Source organism: Terrapene carolina, unplaced genomic scaffold, assembly GCF_002925995.2.
Source record: "Terrapene carolina triunguis isolate 2854851 unplaced genomic scaffold, T_m_triunguis-2.0 Scaffold179, whole genome shotgun sequence".
In the NCBI taxonomy this organism is placed as follows: domain Eukaryota; kingdom Metazoa; phylum Chordata; order Testudines; family Emydidae; genus Terrapene; species Terrapene triunguis.
This window is the reverse complement of record NW_020664530.1, coordinates 10,118,712-10,142,860: the sequence shown is the minus strand read 5'-3', so window position 1 is coordinate 10,142,860 and position 24,149 is coordinate 10,118,712. Positions and strand designations below refer to the sequence as shown.

The window sequence follows — 24,149 nt, the reverse complement described above, 5'->3', positions numbered from 1 at the left end:
CCCGTGCCGAGCGCCGCCGGAACCCCCCCGAGCGCTGAGCCCCGCGCCGCGCTCCCCCCGCCGCCCCTTACCAGGTGCCGCCCCAAGCATGTGCTTGGGTGCCTGGTGCCTGGAGCCGGCCCTGTGCTCACTTCTTGTTTACAATGTCACCTGAAAGTGAGAACAGGCGTTTGCATGACACTGTTGTAGCAAGCGGTGCAAGATATTTATGTGCCAGATGCGTTAAAGATTCATATGTCCCTTCATCTTCAACCACCATTCCATAGAACATGCGTCCATGCTGATGATGGGTTCTGCTCGATAATGATCCAAAGCAGAGTGGACCAATGCATGTTCATATTCATCATCTGAGTAGGATGCCACCAGCAGATGGTTGATTTTCTTTTTTGGCGGTTCGGGTTCTGTAGTTTCTGCATCGGAGTGTTGCTCTTTTAAGACTTCTGAAAGCATGCTCCAAACCTCGTCCCTCTCAGATTTTGGAAGACACTTCAGATTCTTAAATCTTGGGTCAAGTGCTCTAGCTATTTTTAGAAATCTCACATTGGTATCTTCTTTGCGTTTGGTCAAATATGCTGTGAAAGTGTTCTTAAAACAAACGTGTACTGGGTCATCATCCGAGACTGCTATAACATGAAATTTATGGCAGAATGCATTTAAAACAGAGCCAAAGACATACAGTTCTTCCCCAAGGAGTTCGGTCACAAATTTAATTAACGCGTTATTTTTTAATGAGCATCATTAGCATGGAAGCATATCCTCTGGAATGGTGGCCGAAGCATGAAGGGGCATACGAATGTTTAGCATATCTGGCACATAAATATGTTGCAACACTGGCTATAAAAGTGCCATGTGAATGCCTGTTTTCACTTTCAGGTGACATTGTAAATAAGAAGCAGGCAGCAACATCTCCTGTAAATGTAAACAAACTTGTTTGTCTTAGCAATTGGCTAAACAAGAAGTCAGACTGAGTGGACTTGTAGGTTCTAAAGTTTTACATTGTTTTGTTTTTGAGAGCAGTTATGTAAGAAAAAAAATCTACATTTGTAAGTTGCACTTTCATGATAAAGAGATTGCACTACAATACTTGTATGAGTGAATTGAAAAATACAATTTATTTTGTTTATCATTTTTACAGTGCAAACATTTGTAATAAAAAATAATATAAAGTGATCACTGTACACTTTGTATTCTGTATTGTAATAGAAATCAATATATTTGAAAATGTAGAAAAATATCTGAATATATTTAATAAATTTCAATTGATATTCTATTGTTTAACAGTGCGATTAATCGCAATTAATTTTTTTGAGTTAATCATATGAGTTAACTGCGATTAATTGACAGCCCTGCTTACAATGAGTAGCTTACACGCATAAAGGCTAAGCACACCTGCTGTTGTTTCAGTGGGATGGTGATTTCCCTTTGGCTCACCTGGCGGAGCAGCTCCAAATATAACACATGTCCCAGCCTGAGTCACAGGCATCACAGTGGAGGAGCCACAGTATCCTGGCCACTGACTGGGAGCCAGTTGAGCTGGGTTCTGTTCAGGGCCGGCTCTAGGATTTTTGCCGCCCAAAGCAAAAGCTATTTTGGCCGCCCCCCCCTCCCCCCCCCCCGTTTTTTAATTACCCGGCCCCGCCTCAACTCTGCCCCTTCCCCAAATCCCCAGCCCTGCCTCCTCCCCCCAGGCTCTCAAGCCTGGGAGGGAGGGAGGGGGAGCAGCGGCACGCGAAACGACTGTTTCGCACACCGCGGCCGCTCGGGATCTCCCTCTCCCTCCCAGGCTTGAGAGCCTGGGAGGGAGGGGGAGTAGCGGCGCGCGAGCGGCAGCGGAGGTGAGCTAGGGTGGCCGGGGCACATTTTTAGGGGCGGCATTCTGGCGCCGGCCATGCCGCCCCTAAAAATGTGCCGCCCCAAGCACCAGCTTGTTTTGCTGGTGCCTAGAGCCGGCCCTGGTTCTGTTCCCAGCTCAGGCATTGACATGCAGTGTGACTTTCAGCCAAGTCTTTTCCTCATCTCAGATCACCTAGCTGCCATTGTAAAGTTCTTTATGGTTTATGGATATTAAGTGCTAAGTATTATTATTACCATCCATCTTTCCAAAGTTAATTTGTAATAGTAGGCAGCGATGATAAGTTATCAGCCAGTTACATCACAATTTATATTTATTTCACTGTTGAGATATATGTTCCATACCGGTAGCTATGGGAATAATCAATGACACTAAGAAAGGGACTACCTTGACTTAAGTACACATAAAATCCTCTGGATTTCCATGCTGACTGCTATATAGCAGGAGCAACTTCTGTCATACAGTGAGATTTACTCAGCTTTATATATTTACTTATATATGTATATACTTGGACATGCCTAGCACCACGTAACGTTAAAAAGGAAGTCAATGAGATCAAATACTATATATAGTTTCAAATGTATGAGTCAGTAGCACATTTTCTAGCAGATTAGTCACATTAAAATTATCATAAAAGAACTACATGCTTGTAGGCATTTTTGGTGTGTTTGCTGTTTTTGGAAAATGCTTCCTAGTTTATTCACTCTATTTTGTTGTGAAGGGGTATTTTTGAGTAAGAATCTTGGTACAGTCACTTCATCCAGCCATTAAAAATGCCAGTCAAACCAACTGCTGTTCTAAAAGCTATTTTAGATTATAGATAGATAATATTCCATTACTTGGCCTCCGTACAGAGGCCAATGTTAAACAGTTTTCTGATAATGAAACCTGACACGAAGATGGTGTGCTGATTTAGAAAGCAAAATGTTGAAAACATTGTTTATGATTGGGGGAAACTATCTGAAGTAGTTCAAGGCAGGAATAAAAGCAACTCTTATGCTTTGGGTTTGGCGGGGTAATTTCCAGTCATGGCTATACCAACATTTGGAAATTCCACTCGGATAGAGCAAAAAGCACCTCAATGGGATTTTCTTCTCCCTTGATTGTTTTGCTGTGGCTGTAAGTAACTGGCTGGTATATGGAACTTTATGGCACAGAATTTAAATAATAGATACTGGGGTGGGAAATGGAAGGAAAGTGTCAAAAGCAAGCATGAATAGTTCATATCAGGCGAGGCGGTGGTGGTGGGAATATATTCTCTTGCATTTCCCTTGACTACTTTTTTCCCCTTAGCTATTTGATTTATTTGGTTGCTATCCACAGAAATAGATATGTGGCTGGGCTCTGCAAAGGTTTTGTAACCAGGAGCCCAGCCTCATCATAAAGAACTCTTTCAGTCATCACTTAATTGAACTTTTCTTTTGGGCTTCCCATAAGAAGAGGTCAAAGTAGGGCATTTCCTTAGCCCATAAAAAAATAACTTGAAAGGGGGTCTGTGCTTCTGGAGCCATAATTACCAAGATTTTCAGTCTCTCCCACCTGAAGGGTTGCTGCTGCAGCAGCAGAGTGTGTACGTGCATGTGTGCAGTGTGGGAGCAGCAACTTGAGAAACCCATTGCTCTTAGCTCCCTTTTTTCCCAGTATTAAAAAAGAAAAAGAAAAATTCTTGCATTGGATAGTGGATTTAGAACTACCTTGGACAGTACAAGAATGAACAGGCAGAACCACAGGAAATTGCAGCATTGGTCGGTAAGTTCTTTAAAAAAAACAAGGAGAGGGATTATATTTGCCTGACTTTAGGCAAGTAGTGAGCAAAAAAGTATCTTGGGTTGATATGGTTCTATTGCTGTGCTAAGAGGTTTTTACTGTGCATGTAAAATTCAATATAGGTCTGAATGGTTTGAAGTGCAGAATGCTTATGGCACTATAGACCCCCTGCTTATAGTTTTCTATTAACTGGGAGCTTTCTGGGGATAGTACTTGGATATTCCTTATCCCAAAAGAGGAAAAAATAAAAAGCATTTAGTAGTTTGATACAAAATGTTGATTCTATAAACACACATGGATGCATTTTCTTTACATCTTCCTAGGAATACTGTAGAGTAATATAGCATCAGATTTACATTATTGGGGTACAGTGGGGAAAAATAATCAATTTAGAAGTAACATATGGCTTAATTATATTCAAGCTAGATTACTGCATGTACGTGTGTGTGTGTGTGTGTATACACATATATATAACTAAAATTTTGAAATGTTAGACATTTTTAGGATTTTGTCTTCAAGAAGATAATTATCTGTACTGAATTTTTTGAAAGTGTTTACTTGAATCCTTGATGCAAAGATCTAAAGCCCATTGTACCCTTCAGAAAACACATGCTATATAACTGTTGCAGTTTGATAGTAGGAACATATGGTTACAATTAAAATGTACACAAGCTGTTTGGTTCTGTCCTTTAGTAAATAATCACTGTTACTCCCTGTCTAGGTGATGTAATTCTCCGTAGATGTAATTGTAATCATCCAGTTTAAGCCTCTGCCAAGGTTGAAATGCTGTGTCAGTGCTGCTGTCAACCAAGTCAGATACCCTGACTGGTTTGGTCCTCTCTTCTCATCTTAACTGAAATTAGAGAGTGTTTCTTGTACTTGGATAGAGCTATAAACTAGTAAGATCCTCTTAAGATTGAGATTCATAGACTCCAAGGCCAGAAGTACCCATTTTGAACATCTAGTCTGATCTCCCGTATAACCCAAGCCAGAGAACTTCTACAACATAATTCCTAGAGCAGATCTTTTAGAAAAACAGCCAGTCTTGATTAAAAAATACCAGTGATGGGAGAATCCACCATGACCCTTGGTAAAGTGTTCCAATGGTTAATGACCCTCACTGTTAAAAAATGTACGTCTTATTCCCTGTCTGAATTTTTCTAGTTTCATCTTCCAGCCATTGGATTGTGTTATACTTTTCTCTTCTAGATTGAAGAGCCCATTATTAAATATTTGTTCCTCGTGTACAATCTTATAGACTGTAATCAAGTCACCCCTTAGCCATCTGTTAAGCTAAATAGATTGAGCTCCTTCATGCTATTACTATAAAGCATGTTTTCTATTCCATTAATCATTCTTATAGCTCTTCTCTGAACCCTCTTCAATTTATGAGCATCCTTCTTGAATTGTGGGCACCAAAACTGGACACAATATTTCAACAGTGCTTGCACCAGTTCCAAACATAGAGGTGAAATAACCTCTCTACTCCTACTCTGGTTATACATCCCAGGATCACATTAGCTCTTTTGGCCACGGCATCACATCAGAAGCTCATGTTCACCTGATTATCCATCCCCAATCCCAAATCTTTTTCAGATTCTTGCTTCCCAGAATAGTGTCTCCCATCCTGTAAGTATAGTCTACATTCTTTGCTCCTAAATGTATACCTTTACATATTGTTTGCTTATGCACAGTTTATCAAGTGATCCAGATTGCTCTGAATCAGTGACCTGGCTTCTTCATTATTTACCACTCCCCTGTTGTTTATGTCATTTGCAAACTTTATCCATTATTATTTTATGTTTTCTTCCAGGTCATTGATAAAAATCTTATGTACCATAGGGCCAGGAACCATTCCCTATGGGGGGAAGCCATTGGAAACACACCCACTCAGTGACAATTCCCCATTTACAATTACATTTTGAGACCTATTAGTTAGCCAGTTTTTAATTCATTTAATATATGCCATATTAATTTGATCTTGTGCTAGTTTTTTAATCAAAATGTTGTTTAGTACCAAGTCAAATGCCTTAGAAAAGTCGAGGTATGTTATATCAACATGATTACCTTACCAACCTTGTCATCTCATTTTAAAAAATCAAGTTAGTTTGACAAGATTAATGCAAATCAATACAGAAAATCAATTACATTACCCTCCTTTAATTCTTTATTAATCTAGTCCCATCTCAGCCATTCCATTATTTTGCCCAAGATTGATATATATATATCAGAATTGGAAAAGGTGCAGAGGAGGGCAACAAAAATGATTAGAGGTATGGTACAGCTTCTATATGAGACGAGATTAAAAAACTGGACTGTTCAGATTAGAAAAGAGATGACTAAGGGAGTATATGACAGAGGTTTATAGAATTGTGAATGGCATAAGGAAGAATTACTTACCCCTTCACATAACACAAGAACTAGGGGTCACCCACAGAAATGAATAGGCAGCAGGTTTAAAACAAACCAAATGATGTACTTCTTCACACAATGCACAGTCAACCTCTGGAACTCATTGCCAGGAGACGCAGTAAAGGCTAAAAGTATAACTGGGTTCAAAAAAGACTTAAATAAGTTCATGGAGTATAGGTCTATCAATGGCTATTAGCCAAAGTCAAGGACACAACCCCATGCTCTGGTTGTCCCTAAACCTCCAACTGCCACAAATATGTGGCACTGGCCATGGTCAGAGAGACACTAGTGGGCTAGATGGACCTTTGGTAAGACCCAGGATGGCCATTATTATATTCTTAGGCCTGGCCTATAATTATCCTGATCTTTCCATTTTAAAAAAATTGGCACATTAGCTTTTTTCCCAGTCTTCTGAAATTCTTTCATTTTACTGAACATCGACATTAATGGTCCAGTGAGCTCTTCAGACAGCTCTTTTTAAAGTCTTGGATGCAAGTTTTCTGGGCACGTAGATTTTTCACATGTCTGATTTTAATAGTTTCTGTTTAACATCCTCCAGAGATATTAGTGGAATGGAAAGAGTGTTATCACCATTTGATGAGACTATTATCTATTTTTCCCCAACTACAGAACAGAAATATTTATTGAACTCTTCTGCCTTTTCTACATTATTATTGATAGTTTTACCATTTGCATCTAGTAATGGATCAGGATTATTTTTGTTCCTAGTATATTTTAAAAACTCCTCCTTATTGTCTTTCACTCTGTGGGCCACAGATTTCTCCTTGTGTCTCTTCGTTTCCTTTATTGGTTTTCAACAGTTTCTCACTTCTGATTTACATTCATCACTATCAACTTCCCTTTTCTTCCATTTGTTATATATATTTTTTCATAGCTGCCTTCACTTCCACTCTAAAGTAGGTTGTTATTGTAACCAGCACAGCCTTCTTCTCAGTTGTGGGATTGTGGCTTTTGGGGGCGTCTGTAAAGTGTTCTTAAATTATTCCCAATTATCGTTCACATTTTTCGGATTAAATTCTTCCTCCCATGATAGTTTCATATGTCCCCAAAATCCGCTGGGCTATTGTTTGAACACTGATGTAAATTTACATCTGATGGCATGTGGAAGACAGTATAGCTGTTTGTGCTGTCACTACATAGTAAAGATGGTGAGGTGTGAGAAATATTTGAAGTAAGCATAGCTGAGGATCCACTTCTGAATTTCCACACTGAGGCCCAGATTCTGCTCTCAGTTATTCTGGTGCAAATCTAGAATAACTCCATTGTGGCTCTGTTGGATTCATCGCCCAGACTATTTCCTTGTGTGGTTTAAACAGAGAAAAAGAGAGAGAGAGACAGAGAGAGAGAGAGAGAGCTTGCTTTTTGAAAAAGAGAAATTGCATAGTGCCAGCAATCAAGACCAGCACTAATTACAGCCTGTCCCTCAGGCTGATAATCAGTCTGTAACCTGTGGTGCTGCACTCTCTCTTCCAATTTTGGCTCCTAACAATTAAATGCAATTTAGATTCCAGCCCTGAACCTTATGAAAGTGGGAGTATTGTTGCTGCCTCCCCGTGTTTTCCTCTTGGCACCATCCCTATTGAGAACTGAGAAAGCCATTCCAGGTGATAACAAAGGAAGCCTGATCCAGGCTCCTTCGCATTTCACAATGGAAGTGTTGTGTACTGATAATGCATGGGCAAATGTTATTATTCCAGCGGCTAAATTAATTGTTACATGAATTCCTTGGAGAGCTAACTGTAGAATAGATATAAAATTGAGCAGCAAAACAAACAAATGAAAAAAAAAAAAAAAGGGTGTGCCCTTCCATTACTTGATGGATAATACTGACCAAAAACTATCCTCAAAAATCCCCTGCCACAAAAAAAAAAAGATTTTTACATGACAAATAAAATATAATGATTAATTCGTTAGTTAATGGATCAAGCCCTAGCCATGTTAAAGACTGAATTTTGCTCTGCAAACAACAGCAACATCTGTACTCCTCTGGGACAATGCAGATCACCAGGCCCAGAGTAAAGCGCATGAGAGGTGGGGATAAAACATTCTTGGTGGAGGGGATCTGGCTGTGGAGCAAACTTCCAGGGAAGATCTGGCAAATCCACAGCCTGACTGTCTTTAGGAAATCTTACAAAAATGTCCTCTTCGAGAAGGCCTTTCGACCATAGGATTGACATTGACACGCTAACAACACCTTCTACCTGTAAACACCAACCAACCACAAAAAAAGAGAAAATTAATAAAATCTAAAAAACCCAAACCCAATAATACCACCCCAACCAGAATTCTTACCTGGAAAAGGGAGACTCCGCGAAGTCCACTTGGAATTTTGTTTTTGCTATGGTGATTTTATGTGGAAGTTGCTTAGACACGATGGTGATGTGCAACATAGAATGTCATCAGCTCTAAAATTCAATGGCCCCAATGCTCCCTCACTGACCACAGTGTGAATTAGAGGTAACGCCGCTGAAATCAGTGAAGTTACAGTGATGCAACTGGGAGTTATGCTCCTTAGGCCTTTTGAAAAGCTCCCTCCATATTTCTGATATAAAAAAAGGAGGCAGGAAAAAGATCTTTGAGCAGAAACTTGGTGTATTGTTTATCATTTGTGCCAGTTCCTGTATCATGTAAGAATGGAAAAGGGCACAAATGCACTTAGGTTCTTTACAGTTCATCTTTAATATGCATCGTAACTATGGTCATGATTTTCAGCTAAAGGTAAAGTAGCACTAAGCAAACATATACAAGATGATTAGAAATACCTCAAACAAATAAGAAGTTTTGTGACTCCAGCTTTTATAGGAATACACTTAGCAATCAGTCTGAATAATTAATAAGGCGTAATAATAATGCAATACAACTTTATTCATGACTGTTTTATCTAGTATTAAATATTCCAAAGGAATAGGATCTTCCACCATTTCCCTAGGAAGAGTATCCCACAGTTTAATACATCTCACTATGAGATGGTTTTTCCTGAAGTTCAGCCTAAATTTTATTTCTTCACTTCAAATAATTCCTTCTGGATATGTATAGTAATATTAGGACTTGGCACTTTTCATCTCTAGATCCCACAGCACTTCACAAAGACAAGTAAATATCATGATCCCCATTTTACAGATGGGGAAAACAAGGTGCAAAGTCACACACAATGAAAAAACCATTTCAGAGCCATAAACAGAACCCAAATCTTGTCCATTGCAACATGCTGTCTCTCACATTTGAAAGTTTGCACCCTTCAGGGGTATGTAAATTGTTCTTATGAGCTCCTAGCTATACTTACACGTTAGGTTATCTGTTATGGAGGGACAAGTTTCCAACTAGGGATTCTAGACAGCAGTAGTGCAGTGCAATTGCTCAAAAGTAAACATGTCCACTGTACTCTAATAGCTAAGGAGAGTGATTTGTGTGTGCATGAAGGGGGAGGTAAATATGGGGCTTATAGAAACTCTATTGAGATTTTCATTGTCCAAGGCATTGTTCCTTTTTTAAATACATACCAAATTTTGTTTCCCATTTCTAAGTAGGACTTCAGCCAACAACCATGCTATTTTGCAGCCAACATGGCATTATTGCTGCTTTGCCTTTCTGCAGTAGACATGCTTTGTCTAGTGACGAGAGAGGGGCAGAATTTTTACCTGCTAGTTCATGGTGCGGTCTTTCTTGGTTTGTGAAACTATCCAGTATTGCAGACAGAAATAATTTTCCATTATTAAATTTTAAAAGGGGTTTAAGATAATTAAGAGATGCTTCCTAAAAGTTTGCTAATGGATTTGAATGTTAGGCTTTTGGAGAGGAACTGGTAGTTGTCTCTCTCTCTTTGTGTCTTGGGGTTTCAATAGCCTTCACTATTGAATTATCTATGCATTTCCCACTCTGCATATTGAAGTTCCCAGTGGACTTCATGGAGTTGTCTACTCTTTTCCCTTCCCTGATTATTTATGTGTTTGTTTATTTGTTTAAATAAATTATTTCAGTAATTGTGGGCCCAATCCAAGGAAAAACATTAAGGGCTTGCCTACACAAGAAAGTTACACTCATTTAACTTAAGTGTGATTTTAAATTGATATAGTTAAACTGGTACAAAAGACAGTGTAGACACTTTTGTTTTGATTTAAACCAAGCATACTTCAATTTAGCTATTGAAATAAGAATGTCCAAACATCTTTTGGCACCAATGAGTTAAATAGCCAATATGGCATTACTTACATTACATAAATCGACTTAAAACCAATTTAAGTTAAGTGGAACTGTCTTGGGTAGAGAAAGCATTAGGTTAGTAGACACATGCTTAATCTCACTTAAATTACCTTTTAGTGGCCCCTAATTCTTTAGTGTAATAAAGAATTCTACAGTAATTATTCAATATATTACACCATGCAATATCAGTAATGCAGCATTTGGGGAGATTGAGTGAGTACTGTTGAATAATGTAATATGTAGCGGTTGTTTTGGCTATTTATAAATTTCATTTGTTTTGTTACATTTAAAGCGTAACATTCAAAAGTTGACAAGCGCTCTGACATTTTCTCCTCTATTCCAGCCAGAAAACCTCGCTTCAAGTTCTCACACTTTCAAAAACAAGACCTTTAAAAAACCCAAAGACTGTAGTATCTGCAAACAAGCCATTGACAGCCAAGGCATTTCCTGCAGAGGTGAGTAACGTTATGTGGCCTATTTATTGTCTTGCTATTTAAAACACAGCATTTTTGACTAGTGCTGAAGAGCTAGGAATTAATAATTTTGGAATTCCCCCTGTGCCAAATGTCTATATACTCTAACTTGTTTGCTCTGTGTGTTCAGCATTAGACTTAATTTTTATTTGGACTTGTATAGATATGTGCCTTTATTAGCTATGCTATTCAGGCAGGTTCCAGAATAAGACTGTCTGTGCAAGCTCTGTTAGGAGCATGTGTGTGTGAATGAGTGAGTTGATAGATGCCTATGGAATTTAGCCTGCAAATGAGGAAGTGACCCTGAGCTCACTGAGGCATGAAAGCTTTCTCTGCATGAATTCTTTACTGAAATTCAGAAGAGCTGCCATTTTTTTTACAGTTGCTTTATGGTCTTGTATTTCAAGTCTGTGATTCAGCCTAATCGTTCACACAGACACTGAGGGGGCTCTCGTTCCTCTGCTTCCACATGCAAAGGAGGGGGGAGTCAGCTGCCTCTGACACTGGTTTCCCCCTCTCTCCTCTCCATCATACAGAGGACCCTCCGTGGGTCCAGAGATCCTCATGTGGGGAAAAGGCAGAAAATGTAGTAGGGAGGGGAATGAAAGAGAGAGACCCTTTTCCTTTTCTGTACACAAGCAGTAAATATACTCAAAATGTGGATTCATGAGGCTTCATTCATTTATTCACAGTGCTCTGTCGGCATAGAGAATCACGCTTGAGGGAGGGTAGTTATTGGGGCATCTGTCAGTAGAGTTGCAAAGTAATCAGTTTGCAGCAGAGCAGGAGAGTAAAAGCACGGGCCCTTTTGCATAAATGACCTTGAGATCTGCCTGGATCCCAGGGATCCCCAAGTTCTACCTTCCTTCTTCCATGAAACAATTTGGGAAAAGCTCAAGATTTGCTTCCTTCTAGGGCCTCTCCCACAGGTTTCCCCATGAGAGGGTTTGATCCCTCCATTGATTTCAGCTGGTTAATGTTTAACAATATCTTGTTACTCCACCTCAATAAATCTGTCTCTCTAACAAATGCACATATAATCCACCTATTTAATATAAGCAAATGCTTCTTGCCCCTCACTTTAAATATAGACAATAATTTTATTTTATGAAGTATCTGCTTGGTGCTAGTGGCATTTTTCTAATGAAATGGAGATTTCTTTCTTCCTTTCTTTCACCAAGAGGCCCAGCCTCTGTGTTCCTTGCACTTGCAAAACTCTCATTAGGAGTTAATGGGAGATTTGGGTATGTAAAGAATGCAGGATTAGGTGGTGTGTGTGTGTGTCTGTGTGTGTACGTACATGCGTTCTTGAAAAGGTATAAACGTCACAAATGGACAGTTGCATGAATAATATCCCATTTGTTCAGCATTAGTTCAAAGGCATTTTGTTATAATTGCAGGAATGTCAGAAAATGTACAAATAATACAGCCGCTGTCAGCTTTGAAGAGGTTTAATCCCTAATGAGGCGTTCCCTAGAATTTCATTGTTTTCATTTCTGGGGGGGGGAAATTAGAGGATTCTCCCTCTTGGGATCCAGCAGCATAAAAGAACCATGGATCTGGCTAGGGAGGAGTTCCCTCAAGCAGGAACTGAATTAGACTGCCACAGGCTATTTTACAAAGCCCACTCCATAAGCTCCGGTATAGGGACCAGGGGCTGGGGGGGAAATGCCAGTAGGGCTGTAGAGGACCATGGACAGTTTGGGTTGGGTGGTTGTAGCTTAGGCACTGTTTCAGCCCCTGCGGCAGCCCAGAATCAGAAAGGCACAAAGGTGGTTACCGCCACCTTACCTCTCCTCTCCCTAGGCAGCAAGTGTTTTGTTGTACCTCCCTCAGGCCGATCACAAAATTACACCCAATATGTTTAAACAAAATTTCCTCCCACCTCCATATCATTAAGGCTACATCTACACTGCACACGTCTTGCAGCAGCATGTAGGGTATGTGTAGCTACATGTCGCAGTGAAAAGCAGGCTGTGTCCACACTGTGGTGTGGAGCTACATATGTCAGTGAAAGGCTCTGGCAGGGGAGAGTCAGTGGGGAAAGGATCAGCAGCAGGGAGAGCCTTTCCCCACTGCTGGAGTCATTCCCTGCAGCAGGGAAAGGCTCCAGCCATGTTGGGTACATACCCACAGGGTTCACGTATGTTTTTGCTCTATTTGCCTAAGCAGACTCATCATCTATACTGCTGGGGGCAGGGGCGGCTAGTTATATGGGCCCGTGGTGCCTGGGCTCCAGCAAATTCAGGGCCTGGGGGACCCAGCTTCACCAATGTTCGGGGCCGGGTCTCTCCCCTGGCCCGCCTGCTATCCCCGCACGCCTCCCCCGGAGCATCCCCTGGCCCCGCCTGCTGCCCCCACGCACCTCCCCCGAGCATCCTTGCCTGCCCTGGGCAGCGGGGGGCTGCCTCCTGCAGCTCCGCACTGAGCTCCCTCACCAGCTGCTGCCAGCTACAAGAGAGCGGAGCCGGGGGCAAGCTGAGGCGGCTGCTGTACCTGCGGAGGGAGGAGGGGAGGAGTTGCATGGCAGCCCCTCCCCCCCCGGCAGGCGACTCCTAGTCGACTTGGGGGGGGGGGGGGCTTATCTTGGCTGGACCTCCTGAGCAGCAGCCTGGCGGGGCTTGGGTGAGTGTCCTGCCGGGGAGCGGAGGGGTCCTCCCCTTCCCTGGAGCTCGCTGCTGCCGGCAGGGCGAGGGCTGGGGGAAGTTCTCCTCTCTGGCCCCCAGCCCCGGGGTAGCCTGCCTGCTGCACTGCAAACTCCTCATCCCTGGCCAGCCTCATGCCCCGCACCGCCTCCTGCACCTCAACCCCTGTCCCAGCCCAGACCCCGCACCCAAACTCCCTCCCAGAACCTGCACCCTAAACCCCCACCTACATCCCAACACCCTCCCAGAGCCCACACCCCCTCCTACACCCCAACCCCCTGCCCCAGCCCAGAGCCTGCACCCAGCATCCAAACTCCATCCCAGAGCCCACACCTAAACGTCCTCCCAGAGCCTTAGGCAGGTGTGTGTGGGGGCGGGACCTGGACCTGTTCTGGGCACCACCAAAAATTATACAAACCTCTCGAGGTCCCTTCCAGTCCTAGAATCTATGAATCTATGAAAACCTGCCACCCCTGATTGAGGGAGCGGGGAGTGTCATGCATTTACTCTACACCAGGGATTCCCAAACTTGGTTCACGGGTAAGCCCCTGGCAGGCCGTGAGATGCTTTGTTTACCTGAGTGTCCGCAGGTATGGCCGCTCGCAGCTCCCAGTGGCTGCGGTTCGCTGTTCGTGGCCAATGGGAACTGCGAGCAGCCGTACGTGTGGACGCTCAGGTAAACAAAGCGCCTCGCAGCCTGCCCCAGGTTTACCCTGAACAAGCCGCGAACCAAGTCTGGGAACCCCTGCTCTACATGGTGCTGAAAGGAGTGTGCCGTATAGACATACTGTAAGGGTGAAGTTATCCATGTGATTAATTAGGTGTTGTCCCATAATTAAGGTTCCACGAAAGATGGAATTACCACACCAACCCTTGGACACGTTGCTGGGTGGCGCCATAGTCCCTCCCACTGCTATTATTCCACTATTGCCATGCCCCGAATGCAAAAATCATAAGTCAGACCCAAAACATTCATGAGATTGGTCCGAAATCACGAGAGCTTAAAAAAATGCTGTTTTGAGCTGTCTTCTGATTTTTGAACTCCCCCTACCCAACCTGCAGATTGTCCATGACAAATAGTGTTGCCAATGCATAGTGACAAATACGATTCTGGCCACCTTTCCCCTACATCATCATTAATCATTATTCTTATTCTTAGTGTGTCAATTAATTTTGTGCTCCAGCCTCTACTTCAACAGCATTGCCAACTCTCTAAATTTCTTTGCCAGGAAGGCTATTTTGGCTGGGGCTGCAGCTAATCTGGGTGCCAGAAGCTTGAGTCCTCTCTTAAATTTCAGTCCTGTCTGCGGGGGAAACCCTCTAATTGTTTGCCTTCCCCAATTCCCCATCTCCTGGGGAAGAGCAGCCAATCAAGGCTGCTGTAGGAGAAAGACAGAGCGCTGCCCCCTCCCCTCAGTAGCCAGGAGAGTTTTGGGGTAGAGTAGGAGGGAGAAGGAGCCCAGCAGTTCAGGGTATCCCTGCCTCCTCCACCCCATTCCCTTCCTTTGAACAGTGGGTTAGTCTGATGTCTGCATATCTTTCTCCCTGCAACACCATACTGGGAAGAAGGAGAGGGGGTTGAAGAAGCCCTGGAGCTGCAGGAGAGGAGCAGTGGGGCTGGGGGAGAATTGATGTGTGGCAGGATTGACGGGACTGGGGTCAGGCAGATGTGGAGGCTCGGGGGGGGGGTCACAGAATTGATCTGGGGGCTGTGAGGGAGAGACAGAATGTGTTAATTAGAATGTTGAGGTCTTGGGCAGAAGCTGGAAACTCCACCCCATGAGGCAGCCAGTGAGAGCTCCGGCAAAGGGAGCCAAAATCATCTTGCTCCATAAATCTGGGAGCATTGGGAACACTAATTGTCACACACACTGGGAGTGGGTAGGGGAAGTTTAAAAATCAAAAGACAGACCAAAAAAACACAATATATTGGGTTTTGGGGGGCCAATCCCATGAATTTTGAACTTTGGGGGTTGGCAGTGTTGCATCAACTCTGCATCCTCCGGCCCCAATCAATAAATGTCCTGGCTTCCAGCCCCACATTTGCTCCTCCTGAAGTTATGCAGGTTTTTCATCCCTCCAAGGTAGGGCAGCTCCAAGGGGTCCTCTCCTTCTTCCCAGGCCTGGTGTTGCAGAGTTAGAAATAGCCCGGGGGCGGGAGGAGCAGAGAAGAGATGACCTATTATTCACAGGAGGAGCGTGGGGAGCAGAGCAGCCCTGGTTTGCTGCTCCCTCATGGAAATGATACAGCTGCTCCCTCTGCACAACCTTACCCCATTATGCAAATCTCCTCTTAGATCTTGAAGGAAAGGGCAGAGAAAGCTCTGCCTGCACCTGCAGCAGCTGCGGTTGGCTGTTCTTGTCCAGGCTGTGAGAAGGTCAATGAACCAGAGTGGGTTTTCCCTGGACAGTTGAAATGATGGCGGGAGCTCCTCACATCGCTGGCAGACTGCGGGGCCAAACTTTCCTTACTCATGAATCCCAAGAGGTGGCAACACAGCGTTCTAGCTTCAGGGAGGCAATAGTTGCTGCCCTTTCTTACCTCTTTGGGCAAAGACTGGCACCCTTGGAGTTACATAACTGCACAGTGAGTGCCACTATATTCGAGACCCACCTTGGGTCCCCCCTATGTGCTGCACACATTGTGCAGAGGCCCACTTGCTGGGCTGCTCTTCTACTGCCTCTCCCTGTGGAGAGTTAAAGCAGCCCATCTAAAGCGCTGAGGCTTTTGTGCAGGAGGCTCTGTGAGGGTTACATGAATTCCATCCAAAGTTAACAGATATAGCGCCATCCAATTTCATTGCTGTTTGTTACCTTTGGCTTTGTAATTGCTTGGTGCTTCTTTGTGAGAGGAGAAGCCTCAGAATGGGCCTGGGGGTGGGGGTCGGGGTAGAGGATGGATTCCTAGAGGGAAGATTTGAAGAGAGTCAGTTTCTCTCTCTCAATTTATAATATGGAATCTATAAAACAGATAGATGCTTAGAATTATAGGTTAACCCCCCTGCTCCCTCCCGACAAGTTAACTCAGAGATAGTGAAACTCCAGTAACAGTGAAGTAAAAAAGAAAATCAGGGCCAAATCCTGGGTTTCTGACTCAGATAGGTTCCCTGTGAACTCACTAAGTAAAGATGAACGAGGCCTCTTGTGAAGCGGGTGTGGGGGAAAAGCAATGGCTTCACTTATAAGATGGTTGCTTTGTGGATTGATGGGAAAATCTTACTTTCTTATTGTTCGTCTTGAGAAAATAATAGCTCTTTGTACAGATTGTAAATTCTTTCCCGCCTGTAATATCTTATCAGCTGCAAGAAAGCTACGTGTCAGAAAAAGGAGGGAAGCGGGAAAGCTTCAGATTGACTTGTGTGTAGTTTATTGTGCTTATCTAGCAATGAATCATCTGTTCTTTGTATGGAAACAGCCATAATTGGGTATTGTAATGATCAGATAACTTTTTCTTTGGTGCAAGGCACGCTGCTTGCCAGGGTGTGTTTTTGGTCTTTTCTTAAAGGCACTGTGTCCTTCATTCAGATCCAGCTCTGAATGGAGTGTCTAAAAATTCTCTCTGAAAAGTGAATGATTGATCCACAAAGGGGCACATGAGTGATGATGTCATCTTGTCCTAGTAAACTTTAGCCCTTCTCAGACAAGCATGTTCAGTTCCAGTGATTTTAATGGCCTCTATTGACAAAGTAATACAAAAGGAAGGAGGATCTGGGGCAATGGGGGAGTTAGATAACTAAGCTACTGTGTATTTGCATACCTGGTAAACTGAATCATGGCTAAGATATTTCTTTGATACCATATTTCAACACAAAGGAGCAATCAAGCTTTGAATTTTACAGTCATTGTACATTTCTTCAGAAAGCAGAGTGCTATTTTTCTCTCCTAGTCATAATAGAGGAGCCTCAAAGCTTGCAAATAATGGTTCTGCAATATGCAAATCGGTCTTGTGAGTTCAGGTTTGAAACTTAAACCTTTCCCCCAAGATTCTTCAGTTTAATTCATTTCAAATCCGAGATCAGAGTCATTTAGCCATTTATATTTTCTTAGGTACCAAAAGAGTTGCCTAACTATGATCCATCTGTCAAACTGTCTGGAGTGGCTCATGACTGTGAGTGCCTGCCTCAGGGCAGACTGTCAAAAACAGAGCAGATACCTCAAAATGGTGATATGTTCTATAATTAGATTTTACCACGCCAGTAACAAATGTGAACTTCTGGTTCACTATAACAGTTTTTACCATGGAGTTACAGACAGTCCCCTTAGACTCTCCAATAGTGATCTGTTAATTTGAAGAGTCTTTCAGGGCAGATGCAGGAGGCAGCCACTGGGGATCTCTGGCTTCAGTTTGGTGTCTCTGGCCTTGTGAGAGTTCAAACAGCAAAGAGATGAAAAATCTTCACATCAACTATTTTTATTTCCTTCTTCCGGCATTCAGAGCGATGGGATGAGGCGTTCTGCACATACTTCTCCGTGGGCACATGGGGCAATTAACAAAGCTTTTGTCTTATAATGGCCCACTTAAATTTTGACAGTTCTCCTGGGTGGGCCAGGGGCGATGATTCCCATGCCTGGGTTCACAAGTTCAGAGTGAACGTTTTCAAAGTTATTAAGCAAAACGTACATAGTTTCTTATAGCCTGGAATATAGACATTACCAGTGACATTAATGTCTGCAGCAACTAACAAGCATTTCATAGCGTCTAAACACTAAATACGGTCTTGTGAGACTAGTACCTGTTTTGCGCAAAACTAACATACAGGTGAACAGGTCTAGTCTCCAGCTACGAGTTTGTCAGTTCTTAGCTAATGCCGGCAGACTGGGCAAGAGGTGGCATCTGGTCTGCCAGCGTCATACCCTCATCATAAAGTCAGTTCTATTTCTGTCTCTTTAAATTGTGTTTTTGATCTTTCTGGTGGCTGATTTTCATATTACTGAAAAGGCGCATTAATTGTTTTTCCTTTGTAAATCAGTTACTATAGCCAGGTAGGTTTTTAAAAAACAATTATTGTTTGTTTTGGCTGTTATATTGTGGTCTTAATCTTTCATCAGTCAAAAGATTGATTGCTGTAGAACAATACACCAAGGCCCATTATATGTTCTGATTTTTTCCGGCTGCTGCAAATTACTTCTGTAGCAGATGCAAATCAAATTGGAGTCAGTTTGGGAAGGCATGAATTTTTCTAAGCAATACTTAAAGCCATCCATTTTCAGCTTTTACATTTTTACTGAAAAATTCTTGGAATTTACAAAAGCTGCTATTTGTTTTTTACTGATTTTTCACATAAAATGTAGATCACTCTAGTACATGAAAATACTGATTATGTTAAGAAAATTCTATGTTACAGTACATAGATGTGCTTATGTTAATCTAAGTGTAAATGCAAAGCCCTGTCTGTTAAACTAAGGCAACACTGTGAAAGAAACACACGCATGCAAGTGCACACATATATATACTGTTAATGTACAGTGCATGAAATAAACCATAGCATTAAACTGCTTTTACTTTTAATATTCTTACTTTTCTCCATTTGTTGCTTTGTTTCTATTCTCATGTCCCCAGTCTTAACCCCAATATTTTATCCAGAATATTGTGAAGTTAATTTTTTGCACCGGTTTTCATCCTTTTTTAAATTTTTGTTATAAACACTGATAAATTCCTGGAAAATTTTAGACAAAATAATAAAAACAAAGGTCCGTGGTTATACTGTGTTAATTCTCATATATAGAGTATGGGTGTGTGAAGTAGTGATTAACCAAGAATTCAAATCTCTTTTATTATTTGAAAAACATGTTTTAAACTATTGAAACATTAATTTATATTTACGTTGTATGGACTTTGGATGCAAGAACTGTCATTTTCTATATATTTGTACAGCACCTACCACAAAGAAGCCCAGGCCTGACTGATGCCTCCAGGTGCTATTATGTTATAAATTGATTATTGTGGTGATGATTTATTATTACATCAGTCTTCAATAGACCACATACCCAAACCAAGACTGTTCTTACTATATGACCATTAAAAAAATCTGGTTGTGTGAGATTTCCAGACCAAGGCAATTAATAACAGTTTAGATGAGCATAAAAATTGTGGTTCGAACCAAGCCAAACCTTCCTTTGTTAATCTAAATTAGTCATGAATACACCTGTACAAATAGACAAAAGTTCTCCATCTTATATTGGGCCAAATTCTTTGAGATGTACAACCTAAGTGACCCACTGGTGTTGCACCTGACTTGCAGTGTGCATTTAGGGTAATCTATGACCAGGACACAGTCAAGCATGGTAGCCCCCAATCTTACTTATCTGCTAAAAGTTGCATTTTGACTTTCCACATACCCTCAGACAAAGGCAACCAGGCCTCTAAAGTAAGGGCTGCAGTTATTTTAAAATCCCTGTCTTAAACTGGGTGACCGCAATGTAACAAGCCCAGGACTATCTCCTCTGGGCATAGGTGCCAACTTGTCCCGGCGCCGGTGGGTGCTCATGCCCCCCCCACCCCAGCCCTGCCCTGACTCCACCCCTGCCCCACCCCCATTCCAACTCCTTCCCCAAAGTCCCCGCCCCAACTCCGCCCCTCCCTGCCCCTATTGGACCCCTCCCCAAATCCCCGCCCCGGCCCCACCTCTTCCCCCGAGCGCGCCGCGTTCCCCCTCCTCCCCCTCCCTCCCAGCGCTTGCCACTGCAAAACAGCTGTTTCTTAGCGCAAGCACTGGGAGCCAGGGGAAAAAAGTGGGCACGCACCGCGCTCAGGGAAGAGGCAGAGCAGAGGTGGATGTGAGCTGGGGCAGGGGAGCAGGGCGGGGAGCTGCCGGTGGGTGCAGAGCACCCACCAATTTTTCCCTGTGGGTGCTCCAGCCCCGGAGCACCCATGGAGTCGGTGTCTATGCCTCTGGGTCTAGGGGACTATTAGAAGATGGACTCAAGGGAACTATTAGACTAATAGAAGGTGCACCTCAAGTGCAAGTCTAGATCATAATGAATCCAGAGCCTTTGACCAACCAGACCACAAGATGGGATTTTTAAGACAATTGCTTTGTTCTAGAAGCCAGATAGTCTCTCTGTGAAATTCATCTCTATGCCCAGAGCCTGCACAAGTCCTGTGATCCACTCTACCCCTGTTTTATGGGTTTAAGTCATACATCTATAGTGCATGGAGCTCTGTACGCAGTGATGAATTTTATCCTTTCTTAGTAGCAAGCTAAAATGTATTTTTATAGTGGGTCTGATCTGGACTTGGCAAACTGTCGCTAGTGCTTTTTAAGAATACTGTGTAATATAGTCGAATAGCAAGTGGTTTCAAATACTTTTATAGCTAAGTGCAGTGATAACATATTAGCCTGGCATATAAACTGAAAAGCATGCTTGTGTCTGGTTTTGGATTTAGCAGGCGAGCACAGATTGTCAGCTGGAAATGTCAAAGGAATTTGGGCCTTGCCAGGGTCAGTGGCATTATAGTGACTTTTTGTTGAATCTGAATGGTGAGCATGTGTTGTGTTGTGTGTGTGTGTGTGTATGTTCATGAATATATAAATAAAAATTGTGGTAAATGAACATACCGTACATTTATCCTAATTTGTGAGCAAAAAGGGATATAGGGTCAGATCCACAGTCTTTTAGAGATAATGGAGAAACTACCATTGACTTCAATGGACTTTTGGTCAGGCTCATAGTTATTACTTACACTTCCACATACTTTATTCTCTCTCTCTCTCTCTCTCTCTCTTTCAAGCTCTGATCCAGCAAATCCCATTGACTTCAATGGCACGACTCAAATGCTTAAAGATAAGCATGTGGATAAGTGTTTTCAGGTTCTGGGTTTAGTGGTGTTTACTAATGGCATAGCCAGACATGGCTCAGTTGCTGTTTCACTGGTCTAAAGAACGCAAATTACTGTTTAGATCACTTGTATAAACAAATACAGGGAAGTTGCTCATCCAATCCAGTTGGGAGTTTGGAAGGCTTGCGAGGGTATGGTTGGTGATTGCCCACTGCCCATGTTATACATTTTTGATTACCCATTGTTAATAAACATTTAATGATACTATAAACTATAGTTATGATGCAGATACATATAGACCAAATGTACACGTAATCAACATTGACTTCCACAGATTTAATAAAAAGGCAACTAATTAGCACGACCATACAGAGGACATGATCCCTTTCTCAGGAGTCCAACAAAGTTTATTTAAACTAATTAATCATGTGAGCAGTAATGTTTCAATACAGAACTTGGCTTACAGAGTACTGCGTACCTATGCGTAATTAAAGGGGAGATGGAAAATGGAAAACTGAGCAAAGAATCACTAGAACGTACAGAGACCCACAAAGAGCCACTATAATTAGTACAACAAAATAATAATGTTTTATATTTACCCTGCATACCTTTTCATACCAAAGGACTGCAGAGCACTTCACAAATGATATACAAACTTCAGCACTAAAGTGCAACCATCTCTGGGGTTGAGGGTAACAGTTAGAGGAGTAACCTTCACACAGCACTTTGGGAGGGAGGCAAGGAGGAGAGTTTTGGCCAGGCATACAGGGATACTTTCCTATTCTTAAACATCCTATTACATGTTTTTGAACATTCATATCAACCAACACAAACTTCAGATTTTATGGTCACTTCAGAAAAGATTCCATGTGGTAAACACCATAAAACTCAAATTCATTTAACTCAGAATGGTAAGAGCTGAATCAGTCGTGCCAGGATTTGCGCTTGTGATTATAAAGCGTGTAGGTATTTGCAAGCTGAAGTTCAGACCATTAAGATCTCTCCCTTAAAGTAATAGCCTCTGTTCTTTACTAATAACAAGTTCAGAAATATAAGTTAAAAAAAAATGGGCAAGTCTGACCTTCAAGTCTTACAGCAATGCTAGTGTCTGCAATGCATTGGGGTATACCTGCAAACTTGTAAGCTGATCCCATTTGAATGGACCCAAAATGCACAATCTTCAGGTATGACTCATATGGGAAGTAGGTGAACTCAGTGTAATCCTAAAGTATGCATTCACTGCATATCGTAGTACCTCGTATGACCAATGTGACACACCACTCTAGGTACCACATGTGAGAGAGAGTCACAAAACAGGCTTCAGATGTCTTTGGTTAAAAGCCACATTTGCTTTTACAGATGGCTTTTAAAACAAAAATAGAAAAGGGCAATTTATGGGAGAAAACAATAACCCAGAGGAAACAAAGCATAACAAAATGAACCTCCCAAAGCTCAAATAAGAGGTGTCAAGTGAGTAAGCCTCCTGGAAGTGATGCTGAAGGGTCTGTACCACACATCCCTGGGGGCTGAAGGAAGCTTCAGAGACTCGGTTGAGACTGCAAACTCAGTTTCACTTATGACCCACATGGGATCTGAACTCAGGTTTAAAAAGGTGAAAGACTAGTGTGCTAGCTAAGCCTCTTGACATTGCAAATGACATTAAATAAGAGGGTCCTTGAAACATGGTCAAGATACCACATACCTCAGTCGGTCCTTGGAGGATCACGTTGTTTGCAACCTTTGCTTGGTTTACAAGGTTTTGTCCTTCTCAAAGAGAGTCCTGTATGTCACTAGTATGTTTGAAGAGCTAAAGGAGAGACTTACCTGAAACTGGACAAACTCACTTTATAGCAACATCAGGCCTGTTCAGTTAGAGGAACAATATTTAAAAAATAGCCCCCAGTTCTATGCTGGATTAAGATTGAATCGTCTCACACAAGACTGAAGTCATCACATCACAGCCATTTCATATTTTTTATATTCAGCAGTTTTTATATTCAATCATACAATGAGAACATCATCATAATTCCAAAAAAACCCCACCAAACCGTAATATTCTGTTAAATCAACACCCAGAGGGAATACAAAATAAAACTGGATTTTCAAAGGAGCCTAAGGGAATTAAGTGCCCAAATCCCATTGCAAATTTAGAAGGAGGTGGAGCAGGGAAGAGGTTGCTAAAACCTTTGGGCTCATTTGAAAGTCAATGCCTAAAACTCTACCAGCACTTTGTTCCTCTCACAGGAAGCAAGTGGATCTAGATGAGGAGAACAAATCTCTGCCCTTGCAATAATAATATCACAATATTTTTCTCTGAATTTAATTCTCTGAATGCTGTAGATGTGGGGACACAATTCTTACGTTTACCTCAATAGTAGCAACTAAAAAAATTATGCTAGTGGCAAAGTCCACCCACAATAAAGCACAAATACTCTGTTATGGATGGAGTGTTATGGCTGGGAGGATAAAATCTACACCCAACTCAAGTCCAAGTTGCAGAGTAACTGCATAGCCTCCCCACAGCTGCTATTCCAGAATGTGGGTTGAAATAGTGCCTATAGCCCCTCCACATCCTGTTATGGGATCACTGGATCATGGAAATGGTCCCTCTCTCCCTAGCTTCTCCCAAAGCGGCCTTCAGCACCTGCCAGCAGAGATCTGAATGGGATATACAGGCATTCCTGTCTGAGTGCTCTGTTAGAGCACCTCTCTACCCATTGTACTAGTCTTAAGTGGTGTGCAGGGCCTTATGCTGGCCCTGTGCATCTAGTTCAATAGTGTGTGATTCATCAAATATTATCTTTGTTTTTAAGTTGGAGTTTAAAAATAGAAAGGTCTTGTGCTAAATGAAAAACAAACAAAAAATGATCTAGGGAGGCAGTGCTGGGGCACAGGAAATGAACAAGCTGATGTTGCTATTATAGTGACTGTTTGTATTGCAATATCATCAGCATATGACTGATAATTTCTTAAAAATAGAATCCTCATTTTCTGCTATC

General features: G+C 42.3%; 1 protein-coding gene across 1 annotated transcript in view; it reads left to right on the top strand.

The window, feature by feature from the left end:
- Positions 1-24,149, top strand: part of LOC113406998 (serine/threonine-protein kinase D2-like) — a 180,045-nt gene that overhangs the window by 90,912 nt on the left and 64,984 nt on the right. The window contains exon 3 of the mRNA XM_026654031.1: positions 10,596-10,707. Coding sequence (XP_026509816.1) covers positions 10,596-10,707 — 112 coding nt within the window. The remainder of the gene's footprint in view (positions 1-10,595; positions 10,708-24,149) is intronic.